The 16,998-nt window shown below is 37.8% G+C and overlaps 1 protein-coding gene across 1 annotated transcript in view; it reads right to left on the bottom strand.

Annotated features, from left to right (window-relative positions):
* Positions 1-16,998, bottom strand: part of AGBL3 (ATP/GTP binding protein-like 3) — a 97,881-nt gene that overhangs the window by 16,468 nt on the left and 64,415 nt on the right. The window contains exons 14-16 of the mRNA XM_010831638.1: positions 14,005-14,062; positions 12,176-12,245; positions 7,501-7,502 (exon numbers count right to left, since the gene is read on the bottom strand). Coding sequence (XP_010829940.1) covers positions 7,501-7,502; positions 12,176-12,245; positions 14,005-14,062 — 130 coding nt within the window. The remainder of the gene's footprint in view (positions 1-7,500; positions 7,503-12,175; positions 12,246-14,004; positions 14,063-16,998) is intronic.

Below are 16,998 nucleotides of genomic sequence, written 5' to 3' on the forward strand. Positions count from 1 at the left end.
TGGCAGGCCAATGCAATGACATCAAATTAGATATCCTGTCAATAAAGGAATATGAACATGGAATATGACTTGACTTATTAGCAAGTGAAAAGTGAAAGTGTCTGACTCTTTGCAACCCATGGACTGTATAGTCCATGCAATTCTCCAGGCCAGAATACTGGAGTGGGTAGCGTTTCCCTTCTCCAGGGGATCTTCCCAGCCCAGAGGTTGAACTCAGGATCTTCCCAACCCAGGGATCGAACCCAGGTCTCCCGCATTGCAAGTGGATTCTTTACCAGCTGAGCTACAAGGGAAGACCAAGAATACTGAAATGGGTAGTCTATCCCTTCTCCAGCGGATCTTCCCAACCCAGGAATTGAAATGGGGTCTCCTGTATTGTAGGTAGATTCTTTACCAACTGAGCTATCAGCGAAGCCCCTTATAGCTTGCTGAGCTATGAGGGAAGCCCCTCAAGCAAGCAATAGCTTGACTTATTAGCAATAGCTTGACTGCAGTCCGTGGGGTTGCAAAGAGTTGGACCCAACTGAGTGGCTGAACAACAACAAAATTAGCAATAGCAGGTTTCTAGACTTGTAAGAATTAGTTTCCATCTTCCCAAAAATGTCTGTTCACTTTGTATCTACAGGCTTGTTTTAGTAGACTGACTTTTGGGCATTTGACTCTTTAGTTCAGTTCAGTTCAGTCGCTCAGTCGTGTCCGACTCTTTGCGACCCCATGAATTGCAGCACGCCAGGCCTCCCTGTCCATCACCAACTCCCGGAGTTCATTCAGACTCACGTCCATCGAGTCAGTGATGCCATCCAGCCATCTCATCCTCTGTCGTCCCCTTCTCCTCCTGCCCTCAATCCCTCCCAGCATCAGAGTCTTTTCCAATGAGTCAACTCTTTGCATCCTTAAATTTGGGCTTCCCATGTGGCGCAGTGGTAAAGAATCTGCTTGCCAGTACAGGAGACACAAGAGACGCTGGTTTAATCCCTGGTTTGGGAAGATGTCCTGGAGGAGGAAATGGCAACCCACTCCAGTATTCCTGCCTAGAAAATTCCATGGACAGAGGAGCCTGGTGGGTGACAGTCCGTGGGGTCACAAAGAGTTGAATATGACTGAGCATGCATGCGTATCCTTAAATTCATCATGTAGGGTTCTCCATGTCTACAATGTCTATTGTTTTTATTATAGATACTCTGAAGCACACTGGATATCATCAGATGTTAAACTTCTTTTTCTCAGGGAAGAGGTTTTTCAAAGCACAGATGTAATTCAAACTGAATGTGAATTTCAAATAAATTACAGTTTTTAGTGGTGTTCAACTTGACTGCTCTTTCTGGTGACATATTTTTAACTTCTGAGTCAGTCTTATTTCTCATAAATGTCACTTTTTTCACTGTATGAGTTTTTGTCATAACCTATACATAATATCAAACAACTGAGGTATAGTTCATCCTATTCTGTGCTCCTTATGACCTATTCAAAGATGATCGAACAGATTTAGAGAAACAGCATATAAGTTGTTTTACTGTAGTCCTGTCCTTTATTCCCTTCTTCAATGATTTACAGTTAGACAAGGCTGTTCTTCTTGTCCCACATGTTGAAAATGTTACTTAATGGCAGACCAGCATTTTAACATCTTTTCCATGGCTATCAATAATGATAGCCACCTTGTAGGCACAGGTCTAAGGAAATACCCTCTTTCATTTCTGTAAAGTAAAAAATCTCATTAAGTGCTTCTGCATGTTCTGAGGAAACTAAAACGTGACCCAAAAAGTTCATTATGTTATCACAGGACAGCAAATCACTTTTTAAAGAACAAGGTGTGCAAGACATTTAGGAGATCAGAATTTTTAAAAAATTTTTTCTGTTAAGAAATTGACAGACTGAAATATGCAAAAGTATACATTTTGTATTTTCATTGTCAGTCAACCATGCAGATAGATGAGCAAAGTCTAGTATGTATTTGGACAATGTATTAACAAATCTGGTTGATGTTTCCTATGGTTTCAAAAATAATCATAGAAATCAAGATCCTCTGAAACCCCATTTTTCAAATTCAACTACTTAAGAGCCAGAAGAAATGTATTTTTGATTCAGTGTATCATGTGATAACTGTTTAGTTCAGTCGCTTAGTCATGTCCAACTCTTTGTGACCTCATGGACTGCCAGGCCTCCCTGTCCATCACCAACTCCTGGAGTTTACCCAAACTCATGTCCATTGAGTCGGTGATGCCATCCAACCATCTCATCCTCTGTCGTCCCCTTCTCCTCCCACCTTCAATCTTTCCCAACATCAGGATCTTTTCCAGTGAGTCATTTCTCCTCATCAGGTGGCCAAAATATTGGAATTTCAGCTTCAGCATCAGTCCTTCCAATGAATACTCAGGACTGATTTCCTTTAGGATGGACTGGTTTGATCTCCTTGCAATCCAAGGGACTCTCAAGATTCTTCTCCAACACCACAGTTCAAAAGCATCAGTTCCTCAGCGCTCAGCTTTATAGTCCAACTCTCACATCTATACATGACTACTGGAAAAAAACCATAGCTTTAACTAGACGGACCTTTGTTGGCAAAGTAATATCTCTGCTTTTTAATATGCTGCCTAGGTTGGTCATACCTTTTCTTCCAAGGAGCAAGCGTCTTTTAATTTCATGGCTGCAGTCACCATCTGCAGTGATTTTGGAACCCCCAAAAATAAAGTCTGCCACTGTTTCCCCATCTATTTGGCATGAAGTGATGAGGCCGGATCCCATGATCTTAGTTTTCTGAATGTTGAGCTTTAAGCCAGCTTTTTCACTCTCCTCTTTCACTTTCATCAAGAGGCTCTTTAGTTCTTCTTCACTTTCTGCCATAAGGATGGTGTCATCTGCATATCTGAGGTTATTGATATTTCTCCTGGCAATCTTGATTCCAGCTTGTGCTTCATCCAGCCCAGCGTTTCTCATGATGTACACTACATATGTTAAATAAGTAGGGTGACAATATACAGCCTTGACGTATTCCCTTTTGTATTTGGAACCAGTCTTTTGTTCCGTGTCCAGTTCTGTTGCTTCCTGACCTGCATACAGATTTCTCAAGAGGCAGGTCAGGTGGTCTGGTATTCAAATATCTTTCTGAATTTTCCAGTTTGTGGTGATCCACACAGTCAAAGGCTTTGGCATAGTCAATAAAGCAGAAATAGATGTTTTTCTGGAACTCTCTTGCTTTTTCCATGATCCAATGGATGTCGGCAATTTTAATTTGCCAACAGATGTTGGCAAGTTTAATGCTTACTTTTTTCATATTTACCATGTGTTTAATGTTTGCTGTATTAGCTATTGCCAGAGACTCGGAATTCCTACAATAGCCTTATTTTTGTCTATCCTGTTGTCTTTGGGGTTCCCTAAGAACTACTTATCAGATAGAATATATGTCTTGCTTGCAGCTCTTTCAGCTATAAACTATGTTACTATACTGGAGTCATGTCAGTGTGGTGGTAAGGCATGGGGGAAAGGAAACATCTTGTAATCTTTTGAAATCTTAGTCTTTTAGTGGGTCTGTGTCCCTGGGCTGTGACCTTAGTAAGTATTTCTTGGCTTTTCTTCCCCCTACCTTTCAGTGGGAGGGGGCTGGCTGGGCAGATGGAAGAAGAGTAACATATATCCAGAACATTCTCCCTAACAAAGGTCTACTCTCCAAATCCAGTCCTTTACGTGTTGGAGGTAAAAGGAGCAAGTCCCTTACTATGTTTACATCGTAGGTCTCTCACTTCTTCAAAGAGTCGTTTTAGCTCTTATATATGGGTCACTCATTTTGAATTGTGTGTATGGTGTAAGGAATGAGCCCCACCACCTACTTCATTCTTTTGCATGTGCATATCTAGTTGTCTCAGTACCATTTTTAAGGCTATTTCTTCTTCATTGAATTGTCTTGGCACCTTTATTGAAACTCAATTGACAATGAATGTAAGGGTTCACTTCTGCATTCTCAATTCTACTTCACTGATCTCTGTATCTACCCTTATGCCAGTGCTGCACTGTTACAATTACTGCAGCTTGGCAGTAAGTTTTGAAAATTTAAAGTATGAGTTTGTGAACTTTGTTCTTCTTTTTTGAAAATTGTCTCGATTATTCTGGCCTTTTATATTACCACTGCATTTTAGATTCAGCTTGTTAATTTTTGTTTCTGCTGAGATTTTGATAGGCTTGCACTGAGTCTGTATATCAATTTGGTGAATACTGCCATCTTAACTAAGTCTTCTGCTGTATGAACATGGGGGAATCTTCCCATTTATTTCTTTAATATATTTCAACAGTTTTCTAGTTTTCAGTGTACAAGTATTATACCACTTTTATTAAATGAACTCCTAAGCATTGTATTCTTTTTGATGCTTTCTAAATAGAATTGTTTTCTTAATTTCACTTATAGGGTGTTCACTGCTAGTATACAGAAATACAATTGATTTTAACAGATTTATTGCGATCTAATTCACATACCATACACTTCACCCATTACAATTCTGCATGTTTTTTATCTTGCAACCTTGCCAAACTCTTTTATTAGCTTCAGTAGGTTTTGTATGTGCGTGTGTGTTATGTATATGTGTGTGCATGTATTCCTTAGGATTTTCTATACATAAGATCATGTGTACTGCAAATAGAGGTAGTTTTACTTCTTTGCAGTCTGGATGCCTTGTATTTATTCTTCTTTCCAGATTGCCGTGCCTAAACCTCCATTATGTTGAATAGAAATATTGAGAGCAGACACCCGTATCGTGGTCCTGATCTTGGGGTGAAAGCATTCAGTCTTGTACCATCATCTATGACATTAGCTGTGGGATTTTCATAGATGGCCTTTATCAGGTTGAGGAACATCCCATCTACTTCTAGTCTGGTGAGCGTCTTTTTTTAAAAAAAAAAACATCATGGAAGATGTTGGCTTTTGCCAGACATTATCTCTGCATTTACTGAGATGATTGTGTGCATTTTGTTCTCTATCCTATTAATATGTATATTGTTTAATTTTTTAAAAACTTTTTATTGGGTGGCTCAGTGGTAAAGAATCCATCTGCCAGAATGGATAAGAAAGCTGTGGTACATATACACAATGGAATATTACTCAGCTATCAAAAAGAACACAGTTTAATCAGTTCTAATGAGGTGGATGAAACTGGAGCCTATTACAATGAAGTAAGTCAGAAAGAAAAACACCAATACAGTGTATTAATACATATATATGGCATTTACAAAGATGGTAATGATGACCCTATATGCAAGACAGCAAAAGAGACACAAATATAAAGAATAGACTTTTGGACTCTGTGGGAGAAGGCGAAGGTGGGATGATTTGAGAGAATAGCATTAAAACAGGTGTATTACCATATGTGAAATAGATCACCAGTCCAAGTTCAATTCATCAAACAGGGCACTCAAAGCTGGTGCTCTGGGACAACCCTGAGGGATGGGATGGGGAGAGAGGTGGGAGGGGGGTTCAGGATGGGGGACACACGTACACCCATGGCTGATTCATGTCAGTGTATGGCAAAAACTACTACAATATTGTAATTAGCCTCCAATTAAAAAAAAAAAAAAGTATCCGTCTGCCAAGCAGGAGATGCAGATTCAGCTCCTGGGTTAGGAAAATCCCCTGTAGAAGGAAATGGCAACCCGTTCCAGTATTCATGTCTGGGAAATCCCATGGACAGAGGAACCTGGTGGGCTATAGTCCACAGGGTTGCAGAGTTGGACACAACTTAGTGACTAAACAACAACAGCAAAAGTTGATTTACAATGTTGTATTGGTTTCTGCTTTACAGCAAAGTGAATCAATTATACATATATCCACTCTTTCTTAAGATTCTGTTGCCATATAGGTCATTACAGACTGCTAAGTAGAGTTCCCTGTGCTATACAGTAGGTTTTTATTAGTTATTTATTTCATATATAGTAGTGTGTATATGTCAATCCCAATCTCCCAGTTTATCCCTTCCCCCTTCCCCCCTTGGTAAGCCTAAGTGTGTTTTCTACATCTGTGACTCTTATTTCTGTTTTATAAATAGTTTCACTTGTACCATTTTTTAAAAAAGATTCCACATATAAGCGATATTGGGGCTTCCCAGGTGGCACAATTGGAAAAGAACCCACCTGCAATTGCAGGAGGTGAATGTTTGATCCTTGGGTTGGGAAGATCCCCTGGAATAGAAAATGGCCACCCACTTGAGTATTCTTGCCTGGAAAATCCCATGGGCAGAGCCTGGTGGGCTACAATCCATGGCATTGCAAAGAGTCAGACACAACTGAGCAACTAAGCACACGCACACTCTCACACACACATGTGCACACATAAACACAAGCAATATCATATGATATTTGCCTTTCTCAGTCTGACCCACTTCACTCAGTATGCCAATCTCTAAGTCCATCTGTGTCCCTGCAAATGGCATTATTTTGTTCTTTTTATGGCCAATATTCTATTGTATATATGTACCACATCTTCTTTATCTGTTCCTCAATTGATGGCCATTTAGGTTGCTTCAATGTCCTGGCTATTGTAAACAGTGCTGCAGTGAACAGGGTGCGTGTATCCTTTCAAATTATGGCTTTCTCTGGATATATGCCCAGGAGTGAGATTGCTGGATCATATGGTAGCTCTGTTTTTAGTTTTTAAAGTTACCTCTGTACTGTTAAGCATAGTGACTGTACCATTTACTCCCACTAACAGTGTAGGAGGGTTCCCTTTTCTCAACACCCTCTGCAGCATTTGTAGATTTTTTTGACGATAGGTATTCTAACCAGTGGCAGGCGGTACCTCACTGTAGTGTTGATTTGCATTTCTCTATTAGTGATGTTGAGCCTCGTTTCATGTGCCTCTTGGCCATCTGTATGTCTTATGAATGTCTGTTTAGATCTTCCACCCATTTTCTGATTGGGTGTTTTGTTTTTTTTTATGTTGAGCTACATGAGTTGTTTGTATACTTTGGAGATTAATCCCTTGTTGATGGCTTTGTTTGCAAATATTTTCTCCCATTCTGTGTGTTTTTGTTTTGTTTTGATTTTAATGGCTTCCTTTGCTGTGCAAAAGCTTTTAAGTTTGATAAGGTCCCATTTGTTTATTTTTGTTTTTATTTTCATTACTCTCAGAGGTGGATAATTTTCGTTATGTTAAACCAGCCTTGCTTTTCCAGAATAAATCCTACCTGGTCACTATAAACTTTTTTATATGTTGCTGGACTCAGTTTGCTAGAATTTGGTCCTACTATTTTGTCTTAATTTTTAATAGATACAAAGGTAAAGAAGAAATGCTATTTATTTATTAGGCCCCTGGAACCCTAACAATTACCTTTTCAGAGAAACTTTCTCTGATGCTCCCTCATCCCCAGACAACTCCTGTATAATAGCACAGTAAGTAGCATTTATCCCATTATGTTTCTATTGTCTCTCTACGTGTTTGTCAAACTCTCTTTGCTTCTTGAGAGCAAACTATATACTGTAACCCAGTCTCTAGCACAGTCATTGACCAGTATAACTTGAGACCTCTGCAAAGCAGATAATCACCAGAGTCTTAAAGAAACATGAACAAAGAGGAAAAGGAGATTATGTAATAAAGGATGATTATAAAAGAGAGTGACTAAGACACAGGAGAATAGTATCAGGAAAATTTTACTTAGCTATTCAGAATGAAAATATATCAACAGATGTTCAGATTTCTGCTGGGGTTATTTTAAAATACTCATGGAAGACAAAGAGCAGACTCCCTCAGCTCCTCTGCTGCACCTGTCTTTTCTATCAAGTAGAGTTTCTTCTGATCAGACAGGGAGAGAATAAACATTAGTACTCATCTTCAGTCCCAGACATGTTACACCTCAAGTAAGAAAATAATTTGCATATAAATAAGATCACAAAACTGTTGACACTAACCTTTTAAGAATTCAAGGAAGTGAGTCTCCTCTTGCTGCTAAATGCCTAAAGACTCCATCCATCATCCATCACAATCATGTTCATTTAAGGATCAGTTCCTTCAAGAAAACATTCCCTGGGATTTCCAGGCTGGATTACACCCCCCTCTTTGAGGACATAATTCATGCATATCACTCATTCTATTTTACTTTTACTTTAATTAACTGTATATGTGTCTTGTTACACTTTCTTAAATAATAAGCAGCTCATCTTGTTGGAGAGGGAGGGAGAATTATGTTTCAGCCAGAGAAGACAACATGAGCAACAGCAAGGAGGTGAGAAGACTAATGTATTTTGAGGCTACAAAAAGATCACCATTGCTGAAGTGTAAAGGAAAGGCAGAGGATGGCAAGAGGTAAAACTGGAGAGGCAGTCAGGGGCCTGTTCACTGGAAGTATTGTACATGAAAGCCACTCAGGATGAATGAGGGTTGGATGGGCCAGTTGGTGCTTGGCCTCCCTCCGATTCTCACTATAGCTCCCAGTGTGGTGAGTTTAAGTGTGGTCTGCAGATCACTAACATCAGAATTATCTGTGGTACCTTATTAAAAATGCAGATTTGGGGGTCAACAACAAATGTCAGCTCAGAAGTCAAAGCTGGGATTATCATAAGCTCCCCAGATAATTCTAAAATTTTAAAACCGCATGTTCCATAAGACAGCTGGCCCATAATCTTCACAATGCCAGTGCTGAGTGAAAGGGAAGAACTGAGTACATGCTCCAAATTAAAAGAGAATCAAGGGATATGGCAATTAAATTCAGTCCATGAAACTGAATCAGGGAGCAGTTTTGCTCTAATGGACATTGGTACATTTGGCAAAACTTAACTACAGTATGATACAAAATAGTATTGTATCAAAGTTGAATTTCCTTAAGAGACTATTCTTGTTCTTGGAAAATAAATGCTGAAGTTCTTTAGCAATAAAGAAGCATGATATTTATTTAAAAAAATGGATTTGGGGGAAATATAGCTAGATAGGTAGATAGATCTTTGTACTTTTTGAAATTATTTAAAAATTAAAAGTTAAGGAAATTGAAAGAGAAAGCCTAGAACAAATTTAAATCTCAGGACTGTGTCAACTTCAACCACTGTTAGAAAACTGGGAATTACTGACAGGCTTTATTTTGGACAGAGGTATTAATCGGATTTCTGTTTTTGATAGATTACTTTTATGGTAGTATGAAAGGTAGAATTAGGATGATAGTACTGGCTTAGGTCTTTGTGGTTCAGTAGGTAAACAATGCAGGAGACCCGCGTTCAATCCCTGGGTTGGGAAGCTCCCCTGGAGGAGGGCATGGCAATTCACTCCAATATTCCTGCCTGGAGAATTCCATGGACAGAGAAGCATGGTTGGTTACAGCCCATGGGGGTCGCATAAAGTCAGACATGACTGAAGCAACTTAATACACACACACACACACACACAGATGGCAAGGAAACCACTTAGAAACTAAAGTGTTTCTGATAAATATGTGATGAGTCTGAAAAGAATGATGGTAGTTAAGATGAAGATAAAAGGGATTATGAGGTAAAATCAACTGGATTCAGTGGCTCTCTAGATACGAGTGGTGGAAGTGAAAGAAGAAAAAAAGGTAACTTATCAGGTTTCTAGTTTGGTAGTTACTTAGATAGTACTTGCTAGTAGCAAAGATATAGTGAATACCGAGGAACAGCATGCAGTGTGGAATTAGATGAATTAGAATTTGGCTGTGAGGGACATTTATGTGAAGATACACAGCAGATAGATATAAGAGGCTGAAGCTTTGACAAGAGGTCAGATATATGTATAGATATGTGAGTGTGTATAAGGTATATACATGTGTGTGGTACAACAATGTGACATAATTAAGAATGAGTTCATAAAAGGCTGAATCGAAGAAGACTTAGTTTAACAAGAATAAATTTAAGACTCCTACACCAGACCAAAACTGAAGTAAGAGAATGGAGGAAATGTAGTAGCAGTATCAAAATAAAACTTTATAGGTTTGAGTGTTTGTAAATCTAGTATGTCAGTATTTTAGGATAATTTTCAAAAGAACATATGTAATCTTAGACTGCATTAATGTGGATCTGGTATCTAGAAAGAAGCAAATGAGAAAGATAATTTATTGTATATTGTTAGGCATCCATCATATCCATGGGTTCCACATCTGCATTCAACCAACTGTGGATCAAAATAGTAGGACAAAAATTTCAAGAAGTTCTCAAAAGCGAAACCTGAATTTGCTGTGCACTGGCAACTGTTTACATAGCATTTACACTGTATTTATTACTTGTCAAGTGTCCTGGTACCAGTCTGAGTATTACTTTGAAATGTATGTGCAGAAAAAGAATAAGAATAATACTACATGTTTATATATAAAAGAATTTGAATCTCAGCTTTATATAATAATAAAAAGTAATTGTTAACTCCTTGGTGAGACAGATAAGTGTTTTATTCTCAGACAAACTATGACTCAGCTGCTAAGTCTATTTCTCTAATTTTAACAACAGAAACTGCAGTAGTTTACAGAAATGTCTCATGGGGGACAGAGCTTGTTTTTACAACATTTTAAACTCAGAATTGGAGAAGGCAATGGCACCCCACTCCGGTACTCTTGCCTGGAAAATCTCATGGACGGAGGAGCCTGGAATGCTGCAGTCCATGGGGTCGCTAGGAGTCAGACACGACTGAGCGACTTCACTTTCACTTTCCACTTTCATGCACTGGAGAAGGAAATGGCAACCCACTCCAGTGTTTTTGCCCGGAGAATCCCAGGGACGGGGGAGCCTGGTGGGCTGCCGTCTATGGGGTCACACAGAGTCGGACACGACTGCAGTGACTTAGTAGTAGTAAGTATATTAATCTAGAGATACTGCAGGATATGCATGGGTTATATGCAAATATGCCATTTTATATAAGGGATACATCCTCAGATTTTGGTCTGTGAGGTTCCTGGAACCAGTTCCCCCTCAGATACCAAGGAATGACTGTCCCAGTTAGATGACATCTGCAATACTGTGTTCAGTTTCCTTCAAGCTTAAATAGTGACAGAAAAGAGTAAAATATGATAGTAAAGGGACTTGAATCATATTATGGATGGCTGAAAGAAATGAAAGTTTCAGGTAAATAAATAATAGCTTTAAAAAATATTTATGCACCTCATTAGAACTGATTCAAATGTATTCTTTTTAATGGCTGAGTAATACTCCTATTATACAGAGTGAAGTAAGCCAGAAGGAAAAACATAAATACAGTATACTAACGCATATATATGGAATTTAGAAAGATGGTAACAATAACCCGGTGTACGAGACAGCAAAAGAGACACTGATGTATGGAACAGTCTTATGGACTCTGTGGGAGAAGGAGAGGGTGGGAAGATTTGGGAGAATGACATTGAAACATGTAAAATATCATGTAAGAAACGAGTTGCCAGTCCAGGTTCGATACACGATACTGGATGCTTGGGGCTAGTGCACTGGGACGACCCAGAGGGATGGTATGGGGAGGGAGGAGGGTTCAGGATGGGGACACATGTATACCTGTGGCAGATTCATTTTGATATTTGGCAAAACTAATACAATTATGTAAAGTTTAAAAATAAAATAAAATTAAAAAAAAATTTATGATCTGTCATGTGGAAGAAGCATTACATTTGTTCTTATTGCAAGGAGGATTAGGGAAAAATGAGTTGGTCAGAAATGTTTACCTTTAAAGTTTCTTTTTTTTTTTTTTGCTCTGTGTTGTTAAAGAGGTGAGTTAAAATTTACAGGGACATGTGCTTTAAACTCCACATAAAAGAGCATTGCTCTCAAGCAGTGGAATGAATTGACTGCAATTTGGTAAACTGCTTGTCACCAAGTGTTGTCAGTCAAAGGCTGGATGTGCTTGGGTCCTGTCATCTGTAGGAGGTGAGAGTAGGGAACTCTTAAGGCTCCTCTCTGCTTTAAGATTCAGTGAGATGGGAATGAAAAGATTAGACAATGAGATGAGTGCTCTGTTTTGTTTTGTTTTGTTTTGATTTGGTAAAATTACCAGAAATCAAATTGACATATAAGGAAGTTCTACTGTCTTCTATATATTTCTAGAGTTAGAAAAATCAAAATTTGAGGTACAGAATTTCTGGGAAGGTGAACTGTTCTTTGGCAATCCAATTTGAAGATAATCTTCTAGTTTCTTATGTGTAAATCGTGACCAGATACATATTATTAAATAGCCCACATTCAGATGATAGGTGACCACTCATTACTGTCTATATTCCCATCTTACAAACCTTGATTAGGGAGCTGTCTTCTGAAATAATCAAATATACAGTCATCTGATATAGAAGGCCTTGTATCTAGAAAAGATTGTAAAAGTCCATTAGCAGCAAGAAAACAGCTCATTGACTCTTTTACATTTCTTATTTTTATCTTTTTATAAATAAAAATGCTAGATGCTAGCAAATAATGTGCAAATAGTAGTTTAGCTCAATGAAATTAATACAAACAGTTCTCAAATCTTATGAATTTTGTTGCATTTTTGCTATTTATAGGTAAGGTCTAAAAAATGTTCATACTCTTTGGGTCAGCAGTTCCTTTCTAGGAATCTATTACAGATAAATAATTAATCACAAATAATGAGTTAAAAAGTCTTCATTGTTTACGATAGAAAAAAACGTGAACAAAATAAAATTTTAACAGTGGAGTGTATCTAAGTAAATTAAGGTTCACTAATACAATGGAATACTTTGCCACCATTTAACATTGAGAGAAGTTAATAATATACTGTGATTTTAAATGAAAACATTTAAATCTTGCAAAAAAACCTTGAAGATTTATTTGTCTGTGTGATTAACATGGACTGTACATGTATAGAAAAAATGTCTAAAATAAGTATTCTAAAATATGTTCTTTATTTTTAAATTTTGACATTAAATTTAACAGAAGAATATATAAAAGTTACATATTAAAAGTGACAGATTTTCTTGGCTTATCACAAGAAAGAATTTAAAGTATAATGAAGTAACCATCTTAATTATAATAAAATTCCCTCTTAGGTGTGGTTTTTATTTCCATTTCTATTTTTAATTAGCCTACTGCATCGCAGTGGGAGATACTAAGAGACAGCACTGGAGTGCTGCAGTCCATGGGGTTGCAGAGTTGGACAAGACTTAGCGACTGAATAATAACAACAATTGTATCATAAACTAAATGGATTTATGTACATTTATACTGGGCTGTGCTTCGTTGCTCAGTCCTTTGCAACCACATGGATTGTAGCCTGCCAGGCTCCTCTGTCCATGGGGATTCTGCAGGCAAGAATACTGGAGTGGGTTGCCATGCCCTCCTCCAGAGGATCTTCCCAATCCAGGGATTGAACCCTGGTCTCTTGCATTATAGGCAGATTCTTTACTGTCTGAGCCACCAAGGAAGCATGTACATTTATATATACTTTTAATCATTACCTGAGATCCTTTTTGAAAATAAGTGTGGTATAAATATATTAAAAATATATATACACATAAAATTAAAGAATTATTTTAGATAAAATTAAAATGCTTAAATTACATGAATATTTTTCAAAGGACCTCAAGTAAAGATAATGAGATAAAAATTAAGAAAAAAATACCAGAATATATATTTCTGAATCTCTAACATTTCTGGTATTTTTTCTCTTAGAGATTTATATTTATATCAGACTTAGCAGATTCTCACAGAAGCAAATGAGTAGTCCAAAATTTAATTTCTCTCTTGGCCCATCCTTTATTAATTTATGAAACAAAAGGACCATGATGTTTTTTAAACATAAAATCCCTATATTCTGTTTGGGGAAAAACCTTTCAAATGAGGGATATCTCTCAAGTACGTGGACCACTCAGTCCAACCCTCAGCGTGCTTCCTGGACAGCCTGTCCAGACTGTAGGCACTGCACCTGTTAACACTGCACTTAACTTGTTTGTCTCCCCCTATTAAATGATGAGTTCCTAAGCGGTAAGAAATATAGTACAATATATTCTTAATATCCCTAGCACAAAGCACAGTGATAACCTCCAAGTTGTAGTACAAAAAAGTGTTGAGGAGTTAATCGTTTATCAGAGGGTAAAAGCAGAACATTACCTGTCACATCAGAATCTGATTCTTTGTGTCTTTGAACTAAATGTCCTTTATCACAAACCTAATGGAACATAGAACCAGAAGGAAAACAGTACTATATTATAAACATGAAAATGAGGTACATTTTCTACGACTTATGGTAATTTTCAACATTTCTCATTTTATCCTCATAGATTTAGAATGGACAAAAATAATCTTTTAAATCAGTACCTTCTAACATCTTTCACAACGCTACTTTTCTTCTCCACCGATGACAGAAGAAAATGTTAAATACTGTATTTTGGCATTAAAGGGAGTTAAAATTTTTTTTACTTCATATAGAACTTATTTATGATGAGAAAGAGACAAAAAGTGTATGCTTTATAATTTCATTTACTTAAGATTAAAGGAAGAGAAGTACAAAATGAATGAAAATATATAAAATTGTATGAAAAAGTATAAGCAATTGCAAAACTGTGTTTATATAGGAAAGCTGAAAAAATAATTTCTCATAGCTTGTAAAAAAAAGTTTAGAGTAAGAAGACCATACGCATGACACTGCTCTCTGTCTGTCATGAAAGGAGATACCTTGCCGTCTGACCCAGCTGGACTAAAAGAGACACAAAACACTGTGGAATTGTGACTGCTCGTCTTGAGTAGTGTACACAAATCATGTGAGTGTGAAAACATTCTGAAAGTCTCTTAGTCATGTCCAGCTCTTTGCGACCCCATGGGCTATACAGTCCATGGAATTCTCCAGGCCAGAATACTGGAGCAGGTCCCTTTCCCTTCTCCAGGGGATCTTCCAGACCCAGGTCTGGATCAAACCCTGGTCTCCCACATTGCAGGCGGATTCTTTACTAGCTGAGCCACCAGGCAAGCTGAAAACGTTTTAGATACTTCCAAACTATTTCAAAATTCTCCAAGCCAGGCTTCAACAATACGTGAACTGTGAACTTCCAGATGTTCAAGCTGGTTTTAGAAAAGGCAGAGGAAACAGAGATCGAATTGCCAACATCGACTGGATCATCGAAAAAGCAAGAGAGTTCCAGAAAAACATCTATTTCTGCTTTCTTGACTATGCCAAAGCTTTTGACTGTGTGGATCACAATAAACTGTGGAAAATTCTGAAAGAGATGGGAATACCAGACCACCTGACCTGCCTCTTGAGAAATCCGTATGCAGGTCAGGAAGCAACAGTTAGAACTGGACATGGAACAACAGACTGGTTCCAAATAGGAAAAGGAGTACGTCATGGCTGTATATTGTCACCCTACTTATTTAACTTATATGTAGTGTACATCATGAGAAACGCTGGGCTGGATGAAGCACAATCTGGACTGCTGGGAGAAATATCAATAACCTCAGATATGCAGATGACACCACCCTTATGGCAGAAAGTGAAGAAGAACTAAAGAGCCTCTTGATGAAAGTGAAAAAGTTGGCTTAAAGCTCAATATTCAGAAAACGAAGATCATGGCATCCAGTTCTATCACTTCATAGCAAATAGATAGGGAAACAGTGTCAGCCTTTATTTTTCTGGGCTCCAAAATCACTGCAGATGGTGACTGCAGCCATGAAATTAAAAGACGCTTGCTCCTTGGAAGAAAAGTTATGACCAACCTGGACAGCATATTAAAAAGCAGAGACATTACTTTGCCAACAAAGGTTCATCTAGTCAAGGCTATGATTTTTCCAGTAGTCATGTATGGATATGAGAGTTGGATTATAAAGAAAGCTTCTTTTTAGATAAAATTGAATGGCAGTACCACCCCCCCCCACAAAAAAAGATATAATCAGCATGAAAATAGGAGGTGGGAGGAAATTGTAAAAATCAAAACTTGATTATTGAAGGGAGAGAGATAAGGAAGTATTCTAGAAAAAATTATGCAAAGTTAAAAGTACCAATATTACATAATCATTATAAATAATTTAGAGAGACAAAGGGTGAAACTAGGCTGAAGAAAATTCACTTGTAATAAGACTTGATTTGATGAATTCACTGTAATTTTTAGCTCTCCTCCTTTGCTTGAAATATGACTGTGAACCATGATAAAACTATTATCTTCATCTCATAGAAAATCACCAGGCCAAGACACTGTAAAACTCCTAGAGGAAAACATAGGCAAAACACTCTCCGACATAAATCACAGCAGGATCCTCTATGACCCACCTCCCAGAATATTGGAAATAAAAGCAAAAATAAACAAATGAGACCTAATTAAAATTAAAAGCTTTTGCACAACAAAGGAAACTATAAGGAAGGTGAAAAGACAACCTTCAGATGGGAGAAAATAATAGCAAATGAAGCAACTGACAAAGAATTAATCTCAAAAATATACAAGCAACACCTGCAGCTCAATTCCAGAAAAATAAACGACCCAATCAAAAAATGGGCCAAAGAACTAAACAGACATTTCTCCAAAGAAGACATACACATGGCTAACAAAAACATGAAAAGATGCTCAACATCACTCATTATTAGAGAAATACAAATCAAAACCACAATGAGGTACCATTTTACACCAGTCAGAATGGCTGCTATCCAAAAGTCTACAAGCAATAAATGCTAGAGAGAGTGTGGAGAAAAGGGAACCCTCTTACACTGTTGGTGGGAATGCAAACTAGTACAGCCACTATGGAGAACAGTGTGGAGATTCCTTAAAAAACTGGAAATAGAACTGCCATATGACTCAGCAATCCCACTGCTGGGCATACACACTGAGGAGACCAGAAATGAAAGAGACACGTGTACCCCAATGTTCACTGCAGCACTGTTTATAATAGCCAGGACATGGAAGCAACCTAGATGTCCATCAGCAGACGAATGGATAAGAAAGCTGTGGTACATATACACAATGGAATATTACTCAGCCATTAAAAAGAATACATTTGAATCAGTTCTATTGAGGTGGATGAAACTGGAGCCTATTATACAGAATGAAGTAAGCCAGAAAGAAAAACACCAATACAGTATGCTGCTGCTGCTAAGTCGCTTCAGTAGTGTCCGACTTTGTG

The sequence above is a fragment of the Bison bison genome, unplaced genomic scaffold (assembly GCF_000754665.1).
Source record: "Bison bison bison isolate TAMUID 2011002044 unplaced genomic scaffold, Bison_UMD1.0 scf7180017864530, whole genome shotgun sequence".
NCBI lineage: Eukaryota > Metazoa > Chordata > Mammalia > Artiodactyla > Bovidae > Bison > Bison bison.